Here is a 23,926-nt window from a genome sequence, read left to right as displayed (position 1 = left end):
GAAGAGAAATATCAAGGATATAAATATCCACAATGGAACTGGAAATTTGTTAATAGCATTCAAATTCAAGAGGTTCACCCAAATTCAAATTGAAATGAACACTCTCAACGTATCATCATGGCCCTTGAGAACTGTCCTAGGCCTATTTCCTTCTCTTCACAAAGGAGCTGCTTTGATACACTGAAAAAAGGCCACAAGTCAAAAAAGGTATAGTGTAACATATACAAATGGTAAACGGTCACTTTATAAAAACTTACAAATCAATGCCAAGTAAAAAGAATAAGCTTTAAAACACTGAGGAAAATACCAAGCACTTTCCCAAAGTCACAATCAGCAACTTCTTTCACTTACCATCACCTCCATATTCTTATGAGGTTCCACAAATCCATTAACGGTTAATTTACGCAGCACTGAAAAGTAAAATTGAGCTTTACTGCATCTGATTTTCTCACATTTTATCCTATTAAAATCATAGTCACAATAAAGACTCAGAATCACAAAGCCTCATTAAGACTGGGGGTTAATCTAACTTAATCCTTTCATATAATAGATAAAGAAAAATAATCCCTGGTCACTGGTTCATTTCCAGGTAGGCAAGCTGGAATGACAGCCAAGTTTTTTTTAACTCAAAAGCTGAGTTCTTCTCACTTATCTTAACTACTTAAGTTTCTAAAACTATATTGCAACATTTAACTTCTCTAATTGTAAGTATTTCTCGCCTGAAATAACCCCTAGAGGTTGAAACTGAGATGGTCATCTCTATTCCGTAACCTTGAAAATAGGTCTCAACAGTGACCAAAATGCTTCATTTAGTTTTAGGCTACATTAATGAAAATACCGTATCACCTAAAAGCGATATAAAAACTCAACTATTTCTAAATCCGGAATAGACTACAGTGCTCAAGTATAAGCATCACATTTAATGTGTAACTGGTGTACACAAGGAGACGAGCAGGATAAACAAATGGAAGTCAGATCTAGATGTAAAAAGCTAGCTCCAAGGTCTATCACTACATTCTTTTGAACAACTTTTCTAGATCTCACATTGCTGGTCTGTAAACTGGTTAACAAGTCCTACTTCACAGCGTTATTAAAGGATTCAAGAGTAAAACACTCAGCACAAATCAGTAACACAAAGATGATGGCAGCATGAGACTACAAAATTCTAAACCACATCATTTTAGGAAAACACAGACACCACTGTGATCTTTACAACTCAGAGTTAGTGTTCATGAGGTGCAGCCTAAAGGCAGTACATTAAAAATAGGTTTAGAATTCAACTCTCTATAGAATCATCAGTTTCACACATCCAATTATATACGACTCAAAAGTTACATCATCACAAAAGGAGAAAATAGAATTCAAAATGAGTCCCTTATTCTGCATTCACTCGTTCCCACAAAAGAACTTGGTCCACATCACCTGAGAAGGTCCTCTCTTCTCCAGTCATCACCTCGTTAACTTCAATTTGCCCTAGGATGATTCTTTCTCAAGGAAGTCCTTTCTGACCATGTTGCCAGCTATCATGACATTGTAAGACCACTGTCGCGAGTGACTTTACACATATTTGTATGACCATTTTATTATGCCTGTCTACCCAGTGTCAAACACCTAATTTATTTATTGAATGAAATAATGAATAAATGCATGTCTAAAAGATACTAAATGCACACAGGTATAAATTCAGATTATATAGAACAAAAACTGTAGTCTTAAGCATTGCTCAAGGCACAGAAATTTACAGCTAGGCAGAACAAATATTTTAAAGGAAAATACTATGGGATTGTAACAGGTTAGGATACCTTAAAAATGCTAAGGTGTATATCTAAGACCCTGAGATAGGGAAGTAATGAAAAGGTAAAAAGCAGGCTAATAGAGAATAGGGCTGCATCCCTTTTGTCAGGAAGTACACTTTGAAATCACTAAGGCAAGAAAATCAACCGAAAGCACTCATGAAAATTCCTTAATCATCAAACACAAAACTGACACAAGTTTTGTATTTATGACCTTATACCAGTTTCTCTAGTTCTTTCTGGATAAATGTTTCTCTCTAGATCCTTTTAATTTCTTCTCCAGAATGGTCACAAAACCATCTCCACTCACTTGTGTAATGAACCACCAGTACAATGAATTGTACTTGTCAATAGTCCCTTAAAATATTCCCACTTTTGTCTACAAAGTTCACCAGAATGTGCCGACAGCCTGAAGTCTGTACATCCACTGTCTAGTTAACATACGTGATGCAGGAGAACAGTACCAAGAGTGTACAACAGCATCCTAAGGTACTAAGGGAGTAGGATAAAAGGGTTTACAAGTAAAGTAAAAGGATTCGAAATGAGCCACAGTAGGAGAACTAAAGGCAGCCTGAAATCAAACTAAAAGAAGAGCTCAAACTAAAAGAGCGTAAGCAGAAGAGGAGAGACTGGAAGACAGACAAAGAGCCAAAACAGTGTTTTACCAAGGAAAAGAATCTCAGAAAACCTTCATCAAGATAAATAGCTCAAGGGCAAGTAAAATGAAGATTTATGCTAAGAGAATACCTACAAGCAAAGCACAGGATAACCGAGGATAACTGATGACACACCGTCAAGCACCGTTGAAAACCCAGGTGGGCCTGAGATCAAACAAGAAAGACAGAAGCTGAGTTCTCAGGGCAAACAGAGCTGGAAGATAGCACTCAACTAATGCTTGAAGTTTAGTGAAGTTAACATGACAATGATAAGGGCAGAATGGGTTTCTACCCAGAAAGAGAAGTTTAAAGTAGAAGCAAAAAGAAGTATAATTATTTGGAAGGTATGTGTCCAGAGCCCTGAGACCTCAGTAATGTGAATATAATAGAAAACTATCCCACACTTTTACAAATTAGAGAGAAAGCTATTCTCACAAAAGAAAAACCAACCACAAATAACACCTTGTCTGTGAGGGAGAAATTAACCCCTCATTCTCCCAGGGCAAATGGGAGCAGAAAATCCACCAGAGGAACTATTGGTGACTCTTTTGAGATAGGTCATTTCCGAAATGAACATGTCAAATTGAACAGTACCTTTCAATGACAGCAGAGTTCGTTCTAATGAACTTAGAACTGCAGCTTCATTCCCAGAAGAAACTTGTTGAAGGAATGTGTCTGTATGGTGATTCCACAGAGAGCAGGCAAAATTATAAATTCCAGAAGCTAACTGCAAAGAAATATCAACAAATTCACAAAAAATATTGATTTCAGTAACCAATTAGCTCTATATAGTAATACATTTCAGTTTTAACCCTGAACACACATTTTCAGTAAGATGTGAAACAGTCAAGCCATTTATCACATTTCAAACTGTATTAAGCCAAACACACAGCATCAAGGACCATTTGCTGGCTGCTGGTATGAACACACATACACACACTTTAACAGACTCGTTCTTCTCAAACCACTAGTCTCATGCCTGCATTGCAGCCTGACATTTTCTGTTTTTCTGGCTGGCTCGGTTGGAAGAGCATGCAACTCTGATCTCAGGGCCATGAGTTCAAGCCCCACAATGGGTATCCAGATTAGTTAAATAATTTAAAACAAACTTTAAAACACTGACAGACTATCAGTGGGAACAGCAGATAAAACAATATACTAAGAAATACAAAAGATTTCGGTGTCCTGCCAGTTCTACCCACGTGGTTTGGGGGCATTTAAAAGCCAGGAACATACAAGCCACGATGCTTGTCATGCTGCTTTCTGATTTTGTACTGGTATTTAAAACATCTGACTCACAGTGGGATGCAGTTGGCCTCTGCCTCCCAAGTTAAGGCAGAACCATTTCTAATGGTATCCTGTATTATTTTTTTTTTTCCAGAAGGTCTAAGAGTAATTCAACTGAGTCTACATGGCCATTTACTTTAAACAAAAGTGAGATGAAAGTACTTATGACTAGTTATCATTAGCACACTTCGGAAAAGTTTTTCTTAATCCAGACAAGTCTATCATTTCCACTCAATACTGGATTTGTGATAAGATTAGGCATCAGAAACCAGTCAGGAATGTAATCCTGCAAACAAAGTAATACTTCCATGAAAAAAACAAATTCCATTTCTGTTATTTTAATTCAGTAATTTTTTTATTTTATTTATTTATTTTTGGAGAGTGAGCGAGCATGTGGGCATGCAAGCAGGGGAGGGGCAGAAAGAGGAGAGACAGAATCCCAAGCAGGCTCCACACTAAGCACAGAGCACAACATGGGGCTTGATCCACAACCCTGAGATCACGATCTGAGCTGATTCAGAGTTGGACACTTAACCAAGTGAGCCACCCAGGTACCCCTTAATTCAGTCATTTTAATGACCTGCGTGTGCTAACAGGTATAGGCAAAGAGCTCTGTCAAATCTCCCTAGTGATTTTGCATGTACCAACAAAGGTCACACAAAGGCTTGAGCCCCAAAGAGAATTATCAGCACAACATATTACAATCCTCCTGAAAAACAAGAAATGGAAGGCTTATAAGGAACTACTACAAGAGCATCTCCTGCTCACCTCCCTATCTCCTCAGTTAAGCTGTCATAAAACAGCTTCTCACCTCCTAGGTTCTGGTAAGATGTAAAGTTTTCTAACCCATTTCCCTCAAACAGAGCTGTAGAAAATGAAACTAGTTATGGTCTAGAACTGGCTCCTCAGCAATGGTGCATCCCACAATTTGCACCTGAGTCATTCGCCCCATATTGCTTTGGTCATTCTTTTTGGTGTGTATCAAAAGCCACAGGGAGTTGGTGGTACCAATCGCTGACTCCTTTTCTCTAAGTAACAAACTGAATCTAAAAGAGGTCCTATCTTCACCAACTGATCAGTCAGGGCTAGCAGTTGGCCCACCCTTGCCTTGTGCACATGCTCAACAACAGGTACGACGACTACTTATTAAGTAACTTCAACATATTCTCAAGTAATCAAAATATTTAATCCCAATATTTCTTGATCGCCAAAATATAGTAGTGATAATTACCTCACCGTATTACAGCACAAGCAGCAGTATCATAAAAAATTAAGGATCTAAAACTGACATCATCTCATGAAACACTGCTATGACAGAGAAGTAAATAATCAGAAGGGATATAAGCTGAAAACCAAAATAAAAAATTTGTAAGATTTTCTAACTATAATGAACTTCAGTATTTTTCTTAGTAAATCGAATCCTTTCTGAAAATATGAGACTAAAATATATGCCTAAGAATCAGAAAATACATCTTTTTGATTTTTATTACACTTGCTGTGTAATTGTAGGTTAGAGCATCATATACTTTTCCAAACATATAAATCATCAAAGTATTTATCCGCCAGAATAAAGTGAGAGAAAACAAAGAGATTTAGAGATAGGAAAAGGGTAGGAATTGCACATAGATCTGAAAGTAAAGCTTTAAGGTAAATTTCTTATGGTAGCAAATATTTCAACCAGGTTAACTGAAGTCTATAGCCTTGTCTATAATTTTTACATCCGTTTTATACTCTCTTTAGTAAATAAAATCTAAGGGGTGCCTTACCCAAATTCCACATACAAAAACAGTAGCATTCTAAACCAACCTCTTGCTTACAAATTATTTTCTAGTCTCCTTCACATCTCTATTTTTTTTTAACATTTATTTATTTTTGAGAGAGAGAGAGACAGAGCATGAGTGGGGAAGGGGCACAGAGAGAGGGAGACACAGCATCTGAAGCAGGCTGGCTCCAGATGCTATGTCTCCCTATCTGTTCCTCCCCTGCTCACACTGACTCTTTCCCTCCCAAAAATAGGGATTAAAACAAACAAAAAAAATTTAATGTGCAGGACTGTCTGTACAAAAAAATTTTTCTATCACTGTTATGTGAGGTCACTTGAACTCTTTTCTGTTTCATAAAAAACAAGTATTTATGCAGATCATGTTAACTATATGATAAAAATAACAAAACTAACATTATAACTTAGACATTCAGACATTTCAACATTCAGACATTTACTGAACCCTACTCTGCACTAGGCAATGCTCTTGGTTTACCTTCATCACCTTATTTAACCATCACCTCCTACAAAGTAGGTATTATCCCCATTTTACAATAAGAAAACTGAGGTACAAAAAGATGAAGTAAACTTGCACAAGAGCAAAGAGCATAAATAATTAAGAGGAAGAGGAAGGAATGAAACCAAAGAAGGTGCTCAGAGCTTACATTTTTAATAGCTATGTTCTAATATCTCTTAATACCCATATAGGCAGAGTCAACAGAGTAAATCCTATTTTCCAAAAGTTATATGACAATTCAATAATGGTAGAATTTTATTTTCATAACAAAAAGGAAAAATTCCCCAAATTCACTAAGATCAATAATGCTCTTAATATGGATACAATAAATTGTGTGAATCAGAATCTCACCTAAGGTCCTTCTACAAATCTCACCCTTTCTACGCCACTCAACAGAAAAACATGTACTTTTGTTCCATTATTTACATGGAATACCTAATACAAACTGAACATTCTTCTTATATAATTTTTATATGCATATAAAATTTGGAGCAAGTTCCATTCATTAATTCTAAGAGTCATGGGGCCTTCTAATTCTCAATGCCCTCCTCAAACAGTACATGCCAGACTCCAGAAAGAAAATAGTAATGAACCATTCCCTAGTTCCTTAAAAATAAGCTTAAGGTTGAGCAAAAAAAAATGACCAAATGGAATCTGACACCAGCTCAAGAAAAAAATATATAACGAAAGGCACCTGGGTGGCTCAGTCATTTAAGTGTCCGAATCTTGATTTGGGTTCAGGTCATGATCTCAGTTCATGGGATCAAGCCCTGCATCAGGTTCTGTGATAACAGCAAGGAGCTGGCTTGATATCCTCTCTCCCTCTCTCTCTGCCCCTTCCTGGCTCAAACGCTTGCGCTGTCCCTCTCTCTCAAAATAAACAAACATATATCATGTATGTATGATAACCTGTCAGCCTAAACCATCAGCATATTTTCAAACTGTGACCCTATTCGAGAGGTCCACTGCTTGGGAGTGCATCAAATGGAACACAACCCAAGGAAGTGTTGAAAGTAACGAATTCTGTATTACTTGTTACAAGTAAGGAGACAGGGAGACGGCTCTCAAAGAACTCTGTCCCTGTGGGGTTAGTGCAGGAAGCCTTTATTCAGTGTATCAAGGGCAGTGGCAGGGAGCTCCCATACGCACCTTGGTTCAAGTACACATGCATAGCATGTCAACATGCTTGCTAGTGCATATATCCCATGTTCAAAAAATGGGAGAAAACTCTGCCCATAGGAGACCTTAGTATTATAATGAACTAACTGTAACTTCAAGACAACTCCGAAGGGCTTCTGTGCAGGTCCTCAGCTCCAACCCAGCTCAAACTGACTCATGTAAGGGGCTATCAGGGGAGATACACAAAGCAAGGAGCTCTCAGATGCAACACCTAGTTGGGAGTCTCCTTGGCTAGAACTGCTGGTTTGGCAAAACAAAACACATTTCTTCCCTGATTTTGTCCCTTCCCCTCCTTCCTTCTACTGTTAACTTTTAGCCCTCTTTGAGTAACTTCTCCTTGCATCTTAGCTAACAAAAACACGTCAGATTTATTTTTAAAGGTGCTTTATAAGAACAATAGCAAAATGGCATAACTATTTTACTGTTATAATTTTTCAGGCACTACTTCTTATTACCAGGAGAATATCCCTTTACAGAATGCTACCACCTGCATATGCACAATGTACATTACAATATACATACCAAACATAAAATCCTCCCCACTCACACCCAACACGAAAAACAAAATATACCACAGAACAACTGTGAATACTGAACCAAAGGTTCTCAATATCAGAAGAGTAAACAAAAGGAAGTATTTCATCATGGTAGAATCAAACTCATCCTAATAAAATTCTATGTTGCTCCATAAAATCATCCTCTTTTCCTTTTTTAAACGTGTGTAAGAAAGTTGCGTAACTCAGAATATCCAAAGTTCTACCATTCTGCCTTAAGAAACTTTCAACAATGTTTGGAATTTGCATCCCCATTTCTTAAAAAAACAATGCCATAAGGTTTTTAGATATTAAGGACACAGATCTTTATTTATTAATTCTTCCTTCTTTCTAGCCCTGAAAAGTTAATAGTATGAAAGTGCTCCTTTAATTAGTCATAAAATATGAAAAGCACCTAAGTAGCTTTGGCACACAGCGCGTATCGCTGAATGAAGCCATACAGCATTTAAGGCACAAATCAAGAAAAAACCAGCAGTATATAGGGAAAACTTTTAATCAATATTCTCCTTTGTCTTATGTTCCAGGTCTGGAGTTAAGCACGTGGTTAAGGGCATTAGGCAACTATCAAAGCTCTATATTCAAGATTCTTTTTAACTAGCCTACAAAAAAAAAGGTCTGTACACAGAGATGGCTGAAATGAAGAGGCAGCAATGGCACGACCCTTTCAGCCCAACAGTAAAAGGACAAAGACAGATAATGAAGAAAGAGACCAAAAGAACTTGGGAAGAAACACTGTCAGCTATCCTACACACTCAAGCTTCTACCTGCTCCAGAAAACACCAACTGACGTATGCTTATAGAAGGCTCAGTGGGAAAAGGGGAAAAAATGAAATAGGTGAAATAAAAAATATTTCTTCTACATTTTCTTCTCAAAAATACAGAGGCAGAAGGGAGACAATTCAGTAAGACAATATGAAAATAAGCTATTTAATGAAACATTTTAGGTACTGGTTTACAAGATCCATCAATACTTGCATTTTCTTTTCCTAAACCACAAGAAACAGCGCCACCCACTGGCTGCTGAGTGATTTTAACTGATAAGTCCCAAGACTTGATTCCTTGAATGTCAAAAGGGAACCATTACAGGACGTTTGATTTCTTCTGGCATTTAAAATATTCTAATGCTTTTTTACCCTCAAGACCACTGTTCTAACAACTTTCCCCTAAGAAAAATTAGCCTGATAAACTTTAAAAATCAATGTCTTGTAATTAATCACCAATAGTGGGGCACAAACTATTACCCATAATCTAATAGTGGTAAAACCCGCTTAACCTCATTCTAATCAATAAGGCGTAAAATCAACAGATACATAATATACAACATCCTGTAAGACATTTGAACGAAATCTTTTACCAAGTGAGTGGCATGGAAAAAAAAAAGGGGAGGGAAGGAAATGAATATTATTCTAAATTAAAACACACTTAGGAGTATCCACCTTAGTCATTCTTCTGGCTCAAACCAACCATTTGTTAAACTATATTTGAGAACAATGTAGAAAATGTGCTGAAAGTATCAAATGGTATTAAATCACTATTTTTGCTTTTCTTAGGTTGGTAAAAGTTAAATGATAATAAACAAAATAATCTTTTTACGGATGAATACTCAAGTATTTCATAATAAAATCTCATGAAATCTTTAAATTAAAATACCTTAGGATAAAAGTGATAAAACAAAAATGACACAATGCAAACTACTAAATCTTGATGATGGGTATATGGCAATTTATATTAAGTATTTCATAACAAGAAATTTTAAAAACACCTGTATGTTCTTAATGACAAAAAAAGGTAGTTATTTTGGTAGTCATCATTTTTTTCTTTAATTTAAGGCTTAAATATAAATTTGCTTCCGTTTACTCATGATATATATATAGATATATATCTATAGATATATAGATATATAGATATATATCTATAAATATAGATATAGATATATATATAGATATATATAGATATATATATCAAATTACCAAAATGTTTCACGACAGAAACTCTGGTGGGTACAAGATCTATCTACCTCAATAACAATTTCCAATCAAACTGCCAATGTCTCAACTGATATCTATTCATTTTCACTGAAGGACACTCCTAAAGACCAGTAACACATGTTACCTACATATCTTTTAGCAAACTCTCATTTTCCTTTTGTTCTCAAACACGCCACCGGTATAACTGAGGCCCACAAGGGTCGCTGTGACCCATCTTACAGATCCCTAAAGTCCTCTAATCCTAACACAGCCACAAACCTGTCTTCTGCCACTGGCGCCTACATGATGCTCTCATGTATCCAAAGGATCACAATTCGTTAGGAGTGAAGAAAAGGTGAAACTACCCTCCCTCCCCATTTGGGACCTTATCTTTGTTCACAGCTGTGTCTCAGGCATCCAATACAATGGATTTGTCAGATGGACAAAGCAAAGAACACTACTTCAAGAGCAACTTATAAAGACTTCAGCAATAAATTTTTTGAGTTTTTATTCTCCTTTTTACGAGCCCCTTTTCCTAGGAGTCAGGTAAGAGATTGTGTACTACAGAAAGGATAAGCACCATGCTATACTAAAATTCTCCCTGGAGCGCCTGGGTGGCTCAGTCTGTTAAGCGGCTGACTCCACTTCAGCTCAGGTCACAATCTGATCGTGCATGAGTTTAAGTCCAGCATTGGGCTCTGCACTGTCAGGGCAAAGCCTACTTGGGATTCCCTCTCTCTGTCTCTCTCTCGCTCATTTTCTCCCTCTCTCCCCCTCACTCCTCAAAATATATAAAATAAAATTCTCCTGTTCAGTGTTCAGCACACAGTTTTTTGTTTTTTTTGTTTTGTTTTGTTTTTGATCAAGCTAGTCCTGTTGAGTCTCTCCTCCTTTAAAAGTTCCCACCAAAAATAGCACCTGGGTGCTCAGTCCTTTAAGCATCCAACTCTTGATTTCTGTTCAAGTCATTTCACAGTTCATGACCTTGAGTCTCAAGTTGGGCTCCGTGCTGACAGCACAGAGCCTGCTTGGGATTCTCTCTCCCTCTCTCTTCCTGATCCTCCCCGCTTGCACTCCCTCTCAAAAATGAATAAACTTAAAAAAAAAAAAAAAAATAAGTTCCCACCAATAGGTTCTTTCCCTCCCATTACTGTAACAATAGACAGAGACATAACATTCTCAAATCCTCACACAAGTTCATAGCAGCAGATATGACCCTTTATAAAAGTTGGAGCCATTCTTTAAATATGTTTTTAAAAGCCAATATAAAATTTGGCAGAGCAAGAGACAAGATCTAGAATTAACATGGCATTTGGTGGGACAATTAAAATTACCCAAACAAAACTAAAAACAAGCTATTTCACCTATCCGAGGACTTAAAAACACACATTTATATTTTAAGTAAATTTTACCACAGTATAATATCCTAAAGGCTATACCATGTTAAGTGGCACCCAGGTAGTCTCACGTTGGACATTCATAATTTCCACTGTTTGGAAATTTCCCCCAGGGATCACATCATGAAGTTAGTGGTTTCTAAGGAGTAAGTGTGAAAGACTGTGACACTTGGCTGAGCATTCTTATACTAATCAATCCATCTCATCCATCTCAAAGTAGTCACGTGGTTCCATTTTGTTAACTTATTTAGAAAACACAGTAACTCATCAAGAAGACTATTCTTTTTTATTTTCCTTCCAGAACAATCTTTTATTCCTTTCTCTTGCTTCAGCTTGTTTTTCACACTTTTTACGAGCATACTTACTCATTTTCTTTTACTCTCACATTCATGGGATCAGTCAATTGTATACACATAGCATAAGCACATACACAGTCATGTGATCTTCTCCTGACGCAACATAGACCACAATTCTGAGGAAGCACCTTTTTTAAATTTTTTTTTCAAGAACAGAATTTAGTGATTCATCGCTCACATATATCATCCAAGTGCTCATCCCAACAAGTGAGGGAAGAGTATTCTGAAGTACAACTGACCTATGAACAACGTGACAGTTAGGGCCAACTCCCACCGCCACACTCAGTCAAAATTTTATGAGTTAACTTTTGACTCCCCCCAAACCTAACTACTAACAGCCTATTGTTGGCCAGAAGCCTTATCAGCAACATGAACAGTTGAGTAACATGTGTATTTTGTACTTTATATGTATTATATACTACTCTTACAATAAATTAAGTTAGAAAAAAGAGAATGTTACTACGAAAGCCATAGGGAAAATACATTTATAAAACTTTACTGTAAAAATTCATCTGTATAAACAGGTCCACACAATCCAAACCTGTGTTGTTGGAGAATCAACTATATTTGGTAACCCGGTTTCACCTCGTCTCAGTTCTGTTTTACCCTCATCATGCAAACAATACACATGCTGTTTAGTGGGAATTTATTTATCATTAACCCTTGAGTTTTTAAAAAGTCTAAGTTTTAGCTTTGACCACATAAACAACCTAACAGAGTGTTTAGTTTTCTTCTGTAGCAGATTTTAATAGCTTACTAAATGACTTTTAAGAGTTTGTATATTAGGACTTTCCCAATGAACACCACAAGACTATCCATGTCTTTCATCTCCCTCAGTACTGCACATATCTCTTGTACATGATAAGCAATCAATTATCTGTTCAATGACCCTTAAGCAGAAAAATGTTAAGATTAATTCCTAACTTCCAGCCTAGAAAGATTCCTAACAAAAACAAATTATGGAAAACGTCCTTTTTAGAGATTCATGCAGAAGTACTTTTGAATGGAAGGACAGGTCAGGATTTGCTCCAGCAAATTAAACTACTGGGGCACCTGGGTGGCTCAGTCAGCTGGGCGTCCCAACTTTGGCTCTGGTCACGACCTCACGGTCCAAGCCCCACATCGGGCTCCATGATGACAGTGCAGAGCCTGCTTGGGACGAAACTAAGTGTACAAAGGTCTTGGCTTCTAGACCAAAACAGTGATTAAAAACACTAACATCTGTATTTAAATCAGGCTGTAACTCAGATTTTCATCTCAAAACTTTCATGGTGCTTATACAGATTAACCTAGAGTAATAGAGATAATAAATTCATGGAATTACACAACTTTAGAACTGAAAGGGTTTTAAAGAATCACCAAGTTTAAGTATCTTGCTCAAATCCCAAAGCTGTTCAGTACAGAAAAGCATTCTACACTGGAAAACATTTCTTCTCACACCTGTCAACCTGTTCACTTGTTTTCTAACAACAAGTACAATATATTGCTGCTTTCAAAAAATCTTTTCCTCTTTTTAAGTTTGGATTGCTTCCTTTACCACAGCATATAATTTTACAAGTTACACATCATGTCTACAAAATATTATTTGGTTAAAACATTTATAATTACATTAGAATAACTATTTGTACCTTAAGTTTCCTTGTTTTCATAGACTCCAGATTTTAACAGTACTTTATATCAACATCTTTATATTCAAGTTTCTGTGAAAAGCATACTGTTTATAAAAAACAAAACCTTGTGTGTGTCAAATCAAGCTCAATTTTGTTACTGCAAAACAATTTTCTCTCAACTGCTGATTTTCTAATATGTCACCCCTGAAAAGAGCATAAATTATTTTAATGTGAAAGAAAAATAGAATAGAGAAATTGTTGGCACACAAAGAGTAGCAGGCTGCATTTTTTAAGTGCACACTGCAATACTGTGCTACAGCAACTAGCTCAGCTATGAGCTTACATTTTATTTATTTCTGTAGGAAACTAATATAGTACATGAAGACCATCTTAGCATTATAGTAAAAGTATTATTAAAGAAAACTTTCCTACCTTTTAGATTACCTAAAAAACAGGGGCTACACATTATTAACTAGCAAAGTTCCTTTTTTTTCTTAAATTTTTTTAATGTTTAATTATTTTTAAGAGAAAGAAAGAGCATGAATGCGGGAGGGGCAGAGAGAGGGAGACACAATCTGAAGCAGGCTCCAGCTTCTGAGCTGTCAGCACAGACCCCCCCCCCCCCCACACACACACACACACACATGGGGCCCAAACTCACTCATGCTCCATGTTTCCAGGTTTGGCTACTTCAATCTAAATTGAAGGCGTTAAGCTGAATTTTTTTCCAGGTATCTTAAGTTTTTGCATATTTTCCCAAAACTCCTGCTCTTTTAAGTTTTGCACTATGCCACTTTGAAACCTAGAAGGTATGTATGTAGAACAAGTCTCCTCTTCTATATATTCATCTAACATTTATTGAGCACCACCCACTCATATGCATTCTTCTGAACTTGACAGCAAGACTGTAACAATAAAGGCTTACATTCCTCTCTCATGAAACTCATAGTGTAAGGGATCTAAGAAAGATAAGTCAACAACTGAAAGTCAGCACTATGGAACTGATACTATGCTGAAAGTACACACAAGATGCTAGGTAGACCTATACTTTACTGCATATACAGAAGAAACAGCCTCATACTACAAGTAAATGAGCCAAGAAAGTTGAAAGGGTGAGAAAGCTAAGTCAAACAGGCTATTCAGAATACAGCCTCTGATTAGGCACAATTTGTAAAATAAATGAGCATGACTTTAGGGGAAAAAAAATACAATTTGTAGAGACTGCTTAAGCTGAATATAAATTATACCTAAAACTAAAACAACACGTTATGAGAGTACAACTCGGGAAAGCTGAACTATGAATTGAGACTTTACAGAAGGGTACTCTTTGACAAAATAACTGTAACAATCTTTAGACACTTGATTTCGGAAAACAGCAAATATGAAAGTTAAGTGGAAAGGTGTAAGATGAGGATAAAGGTGAGAAAAATCAGCAAGAAATTCACAGAAAAACCTAAGAGGATAAACAGTCCAGTTTTTAAATCCTAGTTGGCTTTTGGGGCACCTGGGGGGCTCAGTTGGTTAAGTGTTCAACTCCTGATTTCAGCCCAGGTCACGATCTCATCGTTCATGGGATCTAGCACTGCCTTGGGTTCTGCACAGACAGCACAGAGCCTGCTTGGGATTCTCTTTCTCTCTGTCTGCCCATCCCCAAATAGTGTGTGTGTGTGTATGTGTGTGTGTGCGCGCGTGCACGCTCTCTCTCTCAAAATAAATGAAAATAAACTTTTTTTAAAAAATCCTAGTTGGCTATCAAGCAAAAGCAACAATGATCTAAAAAGCAATCTTCAACAAACACAATTTCTCTTATATTCAACATCCTTGAATACATCTAAGATTGGCTATTTAAAACCACTAGGTTAAAAGTAAAGAGAACCAGGGCACCTGGGTGGCTCAGTCTCTTAAGCATGTGACTTCAACTCAGGTCATGATCTCTCAGTTTGGGAGTTCAAGCACCACATCAGGCTCTGTGCTGACAGCTTAGAGACAGGAGCCTGCTTCAGAATCTTTGCCTCTCTCTCTGCCTCTCAAAAATAAATAAACACTAAAAAAAAAAAAAAATTTTTTTTTAAAGAAAGTATAGGGAACCTAATGGAATTCTGGCTTAAACTTTGATGTATATAAGAATCACCTGGGGAGCCTGTTAAAAATGCAGATTCCCAAATTATATGGTCAAAGCGAGGCTTACAAAAGGCAAAAATACTATGAGAGTTACCAGTGTTACAAGGTGCAGTCCAAAACAGGTTGAACAGCATGAAAATCACTACTTTAGTAAGGTGAAAACAGTCAAATACAAAAATGTCAAAGTAAGTGAATGAAAAAAGCAAAGTCTTTTCAACAAATGGTGTTAAAACAACCAATAAAGGGCTCTCACCCACCAGTTATGTCAAACTCCCTCCCTACATCTGACCTACATCCATCAATTACCCAAGCAAGTCAAAATTTTAACTTTCTGAATTTCAGCTCTATCCCTCATAAATGCTCCCTTTTACCACAGCTTCTTTTTCCCATGTGAACTTCAATACCCTCAAAACAGTCTCTGCCTTCAGACTGTTCTCTACCAACCAATACCCGGCTTCTGGCAACCTAGCCATCTTATGGGTCGCATCACTATCCAGTTTAAAATCTTTCAGATGTTATTATTCTAAACTTTCTAAGGTCAAATGGAAAGAATTCATAATCTTTCAATACAAAAGAGGAGTAAAATTACAAACATTTCTACACAAGTAGCAGTTTTCATAATCAAAATTAACTATGTTAAATCACTTACATCATAAAACAATTTCCTATCAGCAGCCAGACGTTTGGAAGCCAGAGTCTTGGTAACGTGATAGAAGGTAAGTAATGCTCTGTGCTGTCGAAGATCATCTTGGACTTTCACAGATTCTATAAGAGTGGGAATGAGTTCAGGCCACTGTCTAGGACAGTCCAATCTAGCAACTTTTGCAATCAGCACTGCAATCTGAGTTGCAATCTAAAAGGAAACAAAGTAGTCATCAGAAACACACATATATAATCAAAGCAACAGATAAGGAATGCATTCACAGTTGAAAATTACCTTCTGGTCAGTTATACATTTGACAAATGTGAATACAATTTCACTGAAAACTTCTTACTTAAGATAGTGGTTCACCAAGTATGGTCTACGAATCCCTTGAAGAGGGGAAGGGGGCTAAGACCCTTTCAGGGATCTGCAAGGTCTCTTTAATTTATCACTGTGATGCTAGATGTTCTTCATGTAACTTTTCCTAAAATAATACTTGGCAACAGAGTATAGGAAGCAGCAGATATGAAAATCTAGATGTTTTCTTTTAAATATCCAGACACTATGGAGATAAACGATAATGCAAAACAATGCCACTCTTCTCCTTAAATATGTATGTGTTGGGGGAAACAACTATGGTTCATTTTTTTAAATTCTATTTATGTTAACAATGGTTTTATTAATGTTAAAAAATTTATTTCAATTGATAACACAGTAAATATCAAAATATAATGTGCCATTTTAGCAGAATAAAGAAGTTATAAGATCACAAAGTTTGAGAATCACTGACCTAAGAGTAGAAATGAACATCAAATATTATGTTTGTAAATAATGACATTTGTACAGATCAGTGTTTCCCAAATGCTGGCTGACAGAGCATATTAAGCAATGGTTTATCACAAACCCCTCCCAACCATCTCCTGCCCCAGTGAGAAATACTTCTTTAATCCCAATCTTCCCTCACCTCCTTCAAGGGACTACAAAGCAGAGAACTAAGATCACTGTAGAACAGATTGAGATAAAACTGGATTAGATACATCACAAAATCCAGGGAGGCTAAATATTCAAATTAAAATAATTAAGTGTAATAAATAGTAACTTGTAAAAATTTAAGAATTTTTGAATCCATATGCAAAACATTCTTACACGCAAAATCTCACTGTAAAGGAAAGAAAGAAATGGAACTGAATAATCTATTACAGTATATAGGGAGAAGTGAAAATGTCATGGGTGTCGGGAATAGACAAGATATACTATAGTTTAAAAAAAGGAGGGGAATGGGGTGCTTGGGTGGTCTGAGCATCCATCCAATTTCCCCTCAGGTCATGATCTTATGGGTTCAGGTTTGTGAGTTTAGACCCTGCACTGAGCTTGCTGCTGAGAGCACAGAGCCCGCTTCAGATCCTCTGTCCCTTGCTCTCTCTTGCCCCTACCCTGCTCGCTCGCTCTCTCAAAAATGAATAAACATTCAAATAAAATTTTAAAAAGGAGGTAGAGAATAACAAATCATTAAAATTAATTTCTATGCAATAAGACTAGAAATACACTTGATCTTAGCCAAAAGGCCGAGAAGCGATAAGACTAGAAATATATAGAAACTTGCTTTCAATACTGTATTTCTTAAAATGACTTTTGAATTTTAAAACAGCATATAACAAAAATTCTTGACACCTAGAAATTAACCTCAAAATTTAAAACCCACAAATATTACCAATAGACATGATAAAACTTCATTTTTCCTGCCAAAAAACAAAATTAGTTTGGAAACGAAGTAGAAAGTAGGGGAACAGAAAGCATACTTAGCATTCATGTTCTCACTAACCTGGTTTACTGGTTCGTTGAAGTTGGTGATTAGCCCTGCACGCAACGTAGATTTCTCCTCCTCTGAGAGAGCACTGTAAAAAGATTAATTCATTATGCAAGAGGATGCTACCTAACAATAAACATAGGTAAGCACTACTTTGAATTTTAACAATAAAAAGCCTTTCAAAAAAGAGGCCACTCATTAGTTTTGGTAAATAAATAGAATTATTGCCATTACTTGTATATTGACACATCAAGTAATTCCTAAGTGTAAAGCTCCTTCACAAGTGAATACAAAGTACAAAATAGTAAGCAACAGGAAATAAGACAAATCCAGAATGACAAATGTGATACTGTGACATCTGCTTTATTAATATAAAAAGTTGCCTAAAAAAATTAATGGTTTCTAAAAAAAAAAAAAAAAAGTGTGTATGAATAAGTATTAGCCTTCCACTGACTTCTTTTATAAAATCTGAGTGAGGTTATTCTATAGGGGAAGGGATCAGGAATCAGAGGATATTTGCAATTAAAGACTTATTAGAAATCAGATAGTTTAGGGGGCCTTGGAGGCCCCCTGCTGTATCAGCACAGAGCCTGCTTAAGAGCCTCTGTCCACCTCTCTCTGCCCCTCCCACGCCTGCACATGTTCTCTCTCTCAAAAATAAACATTAAAAAAAAAAAAATCAACTAATTTATAATTTTTCATTTTACATCTCCAGGAAGGATAAAAACAATACTAACAATTCTGCCTGCAAATGAGTTAGTAAACTACAAGAGCAAAAGACCAGGATGGAGAATATTCACTATTAGAGTATACGCATTTTGATTTTTGAAATATATGAATGTTGGGGCGCCTGGGTGGCTCAGTCGGTTGGGCGTCCGACTTCAGCTCGGGTCATGATCTCACAGTCTCTGAGTTCGAGCCCCGCATCGGGCTCTGTGCTGACAGCTCAGAGCCTGGGGCCTGTTTCAGATTCTGTGTCTCCCTCTCTCTCTGACCCTCCCCCGTTCATGCTCTGTCTCTCTCTCTGTCTCAAAAATAAATAAAACGTTAAAAAAAATTAAAAAAAATATATATGAATGTATTGTTTATTTAAAAATTACATTTTAAAGCCCCCATATTAAGGTTTTCCATTATGGCTATGATAGAGTGGATGGCATCAGATGAATCATCCCAGTAAGATCAGCTATAAAAGTGCTACACAACTTTTTGTTTTTTTAAGTATTAAGGCATCTCTCTGTTGAGTAGAACTGTGTCCCTCCAAAAAGATATGTTCAAGCCTTAACCCCAAGTATCTCTGAATGTGACCTCATTTTAAAACTGGACACTTGCTGATGTAATCAAGTCAGAATGAGGTCATAACAAATTAGGGTGGGCCCTGATCCAATGACTGGTGGTGCCCTTTACAAGGAGAGGAAAACGTGGACAGACACGGAAGAAACACGTGAAAAGGCAGCCATGTGATGATGGAGGCAGAGACTGGGATTACAACTGCAAGCCAAAAATCCCTAACGATTGCAGACCACAAACAGAGACTAAAAAGAGACAAGGAAGATTTTTCCCTAGGACCTTCAGAATAAGCAAAGCCTTGACAAGCATCTTCACCTTAGACTTCTAGCCTCCTTAACTGCGGGACAAGACAATTCTGTTGTTGTAAGCTACCCAGTTTCTGGTAGTTAGTTATGGCAGACTGAAGAAACTAATGCAGCATCTAAAACAATGTAGGCAGCCATGACTTGAAAGATGAAGGTCTAGAAAAAAGGGAGAGGAACTGTGATGAACCAGAACATTTCCCCTGGAGCTATCTGCCCATAAAAAATCAAAGCAGGAACTACACAACTAATGAGCTAAGAGATTTCACTAGGTCTCAAGTGCTGAAAAGGCAAAAACTGACGCTCAGGGCGAACCAGTAAGGCAATACTTTGGCAAACACCCAAAGATTGCAGCTGAAACCCGAAGAAGGCTAAAAATTAGGATTAAGAGTAAACCAGAAAGATGGGGTGCCTGGGAGGCTCAGGTGGTTAAGGGTTTAACTTCGGCTCAGGTCATGATCTCGTGGTTCATTGATTTGAGCCCCGCATGGGGCTCTGTGTTGACAGCTCAGAGCCTGGAGCCTTCTTCAGATTCTGTGTCTCCCTCTCTCTCTCTCTGACCCTCCCCTGCTGGCTCTCAAAATAAATAAAAACATATAAAAAAAATTAAAAAAAAAAAAAAAAGTAAACCAGAAAGAGAGCACCCTCAACTAAGTCAAGGTTGAAGTCATATTCTATTTGCCTGCCTGGAAAAAATTAAAATTTTCTCTAAAGAAAAATAAAATTCCAAGCCTCTCTAATTTTCCCTCAACAATGCTTAGCATTCAGTCAAAAACTATGTATACTACAAACCAGGTAAAAGTTATTAAAATCAAAACACAAATAAAAATAGGAGACACAAGGGTGCCTGGGTGGCTCAGTCAGTTAAGCATCCAACTTCGGCTCAGGTCATGATCTCACGATCCATGAGTTTGAGCCCCGCGTCGGACTCTGTGTTGACAGCTCAGAGTCTGGAGCCTGCTTCCGATTCTGTGTCTCCCTCTCTCTCTGCCCCTCCCATACTTGTGCTCTGTCTCTGTCTCTCTCAAAAAATAAATAAAATGTAAAAAAAAAAAAAAAAAAAAAAATTTTTTTTTTAAATAGGAGATACACAGGGCACATGGGTGGCTCAGTTAAGCATGCAACTCTTGATCTCAGCTCAGGTCTTGACCTCAGGGTACTGAGTTCAGGTCCCACAGTGGGCACCATGCCAAAAAAAAAAAAAAAAAAAAAAAAAAAAAACAAGAAAAGAAAGAAAAAAGAAAAAACAAACAAAAACACCACACACACAGGAAATACAGACATTGTAATTATCAAAATCACACTTTAAAAAAATTATGAATTTGTTGATCAAAATAGGTGAAAACTGTACTATTTCACCACAGAGCTGGAATTCATTTAAAAACAAAAAACAAAAATAGGGGTGCCTGGGGGGCTCAGGAGGTTAAGTGTCTAACTCGGTTTCAGCTTAGGTCATGATCTCAGTCTGTGGGTTTGAGGCTCAGAGCCTGCTTGAGATTTTCTCTCTCTCCCTCTGTCTCTGCCCCTCCCCTGCCCATGCTCTCTCTCTCTCAAAATAAATAAACTTCAAAAACAATGTTTTAAAAAATACCAAAGGAAAATCCTAGAATTGACTTTTTAAAAAATAGCAAAATAAAGGTAACAAACTTAAGGAGAAGTCAGTAGAAAATATACAGATTAAAATATAATGAGGAAAAATGGACTTCTAGAGGCACCTAACTGGCTCTGTCTGTAGAGCATGCAACTCTTCATCTCTGGGCCATAAGTTCAATCCCTACCATGGGTGGAGAGGTTACTTTAAAAAAAAAAAAGGGGGCGCCTGGGTGGCTCAGTCGGTTGAGCGTCCGACTTCGGCTCAGGTCACGATCTCGTGGTCCGTGAGTTCGAGCCCCGCGTCAGGCTCTGGGCTGATGGCTCAGAGCCTGGAGCCTGCTTCTGATTCTGTGTCTCCCTCTCTCTCTGCCCCTCCCCCGTTCATGCTCTGTCTCTCTCTGTCTCAAAAATAAATAAACGTTAAAAAAAATTTTTTTAAATAAAAAATAAAACATAAAAAAAATTTTAAAAAGGCTTTAAATAGAACAAAGAAATTGAAAGAAAAAAGCAGAACAAGATGTACCATGCAACCATAAGACACATTACTAGAAACAAAGAGGAACATTTCAAGATTAGGACAAGGTCAATTCAACAAAAATGTAAAAACATTTAACTTGTATGATCCTAATAATATAGTCCCTGTACATATACAGCAAAAACAGAATGTAAAGAAGAAATGGCCAAATACTTAATCCTATTTGGAGATAACATATCTGTCTCAGAAAATGATGAAAAAAGCAACAACAAAATGAATAAGGATATAGAAGATGTGAATAGCATAAGTGACCAATTATGGCAAAACACACATGTAACAGGCACACATATAACATTTCAGGCACACATATAACATTTAACACAGAACAATATACTGAGATTGTAACACAAGACAGCACATTTCCAAGGATGAAATCGGTAACAAAAGAATAACTAAAAAGCCCCACATGATGGAAATTAGGAAATATACTTCTAATTAACCCATGGGTATAAAAAGAAATCACAAGAGGAATTCTAAAATCTTATCAACTGAGTGGTAATAAAACTGAATTAAAGCTAAGATTACAAGAAAACACCTAATGTTTTAAATGCATATATAAGGAAAACTAAAAGTGAATTATCTATGCTTCCATTTCAAAAAGCTACAAACCAGCAAGTTAAATCCGAAAAAATAAAGAAAGTAGTAACAACTAAAGCAAAGACAGAAAGGCCACAGGACAAAGAATCCAAAAACAGATCCTTATATATGAACAGCACATACAAGGGAACCACTGAAATGTGTTAGAGAAGGAATACCGGCTGCAGCCTCACTCCGCATACACACCTAACAAATCACTTCCAGACAGATAATCCACCTAAGTGTAAAACAGAAAACAACGCTTCTAGCAGAAAGTGCAGAATATTTTCATAATCTTGGACTAAGCAAAAATTTTATAATAGGCTCCAAAAAAATATAAAAATAGCTAAGTTGAACCTCATTAAAATTAAGAACTTCTCCTCAAAAAACACAAGAAAGTGAAAAGGCACGTGACAGAGAGAAAATATTTCCAATGTGTATTTTCTTTTTTTTTCTTTTTTTATTTTTTAATATTTATTTATTTTTGAGACAGAGAGACAGAGCATGAACGGGGGAGGGTCAGAGAGAGAGGGAGACACAGAATCCGAAACAGGCTCCAGGCTCTGAGCAGTCAGCACAGAGCCCGATGCGGGGCTTGAACTCACGGACCGGACCGTGAGATCATGATCTGAGCTGAAGTCGGACGCTTAACTGACTGAGCCACCCAGGCACCCCTCCAATGTGTATTTTCAACAAAAGACCTAAGTCCAAAACCTATGAAGTCCCAGAAATCAGTAAGATAACCCATTTTTTTGTACAATGGCAGCCCTTTATAAAAGCAGGGTATTCAAATGGCTAATAAGTATATGAAAAAGATATTCATTGTTGATGAGAAAAATGAAAAATTTACCAAAATGACAGATAAGACCAAATGTGCTAATGAGCAGCAAATGTCAACAGTGATATGCCCCTGTGGAAGTGTAAATTAGTATGAACCTTTTGAAAACAAATTGATGGTATTTACTACAGCTGAACACACATTTGACTACACATGACCAAAAAATGCACTTATGTGCAATAAGATATGCAGAAGAGTTTTCAAGAAGCATGACTATTAATAGACAAAAACTAGGAACAACCTTAACGCCCAACAGCAGAACAAATAGATATGCTATGTTCCTAACATGGAATATTTTCCTTCTACATATGAGAAAACTTTTCAGGCATTTACATGGGTAAATCTCACAAATCTAAAAATGAATGAAAGACACACAAAACAACATAGTATAAGATTTCCATTTGTGGAACTTCAGAAACAGGTAAGGTTAATGTATGGTTAAGAGATGTCAAATGTTGCTGGGGAGGGGTGCACAGGTGACAGCGAGGCAGGAGGAAGGCTTCTGGGCGCTACTAATGTTCCACCTACTTGCAAGTGCTAGTTACATGGATGTGGTCACATTATAAATATTAAAACTGTACCCTTCATTTGTGCACTTTCTCAATTATGTTGTATATTGTACTTCAATAACAGTCTCTGTAAACCTTAACTATGACCAGTTGAGTAAACAAATGAGAAAACAAGATTAAGATAAACGTTCAGGTGAAAAAGAGTCAAAGCCTAATGCAAGTCTAGGCTTTCCCATGAGAAATGATCGCTTTAATCCTTTTATGATTGTGTTGTACTTCCAACTTAGATATTAACCTGGAGAAAACTCATGTCTTTAGCAATTCTCCACTAATGGTTAACACCGCACCTTTAATTTCATGCACATGCTATCATTAGATGAATTCAGATTAGTTTCCAAGCACAAACTGCATAGTATCTAATTAATTAGGACCCAGTTAAAGTTGAATTATATACAGTAATGATCTGTAAGTTCAAATTGATGCTCATTCTGTGAAAATAGCAGTAGGGGCAGGAACTATATAAGATGAAACTTAGATAAGAACACACACAAGCAGATGTTTTAAGTGTGTTAAATTTAAATGAGTTCTATAACTGAGTGTTGCTCCCTTGCTGCGTTTCTGAGTACATTCTTACCAT

General features: G+C 36.9%; 1 protein-coding gene and 1 pseudogene across 10 annotated transcripts in view; both read right to left on the bottom strand.

The window, feature by feature from the left end:
* IPO11 (importin 11) overlaps nt 1-23,926 on the bottom strand; it is a 212,120-nt gene that overhangs the window by 145,735 nt on the left and 42,459 nt on the right. For all 10 annotated transcript variants that reach the window (XM_045061184.1, XM_023256975.2, XM_045061173.1 and 7 more), the window contains exons 4-7: nt 17,665-17,737; nt 15,849-16,052; nt 3,044-3,176; nt 352-410 (exon numbers count right to left, since the gene is read on the bottom strand). In XM_045061184.1, coding sequence (XP_044917119.1) covers nt 352-410; nt 3,044-3,176; nt 15,849-16,052; nt 17,665-17,737 — 469 coding nt within the window. The remainder of the gene's footprint in view (nt 1-351; nt 411-3,043; nt 3,177-15,848; nt 16,053-17,664; nt 17,738-23,926) is intronic.
* Nucleotides 17,215-17,419, bottom strand: LOC111557075 (annotated as a pseudogene).

The sequence above is a fragment of the Felis catus genome, chromosome A1, assembly GCF_018350175.1.
Source record: "Felis catus isolate Fca126 chromosome A1, F.catus_Fca126_mat1.0, whole genome shotgun sequence".
Classification (NCBI taxonomy): Eukaryota; Metazoa; Chordata; class Mammalia; order Carnivora; family Felidae; genus Felis; species Felis catus.
This window is presented reverse-complemented; position numbering and strand designations above follow the sequence as displayed.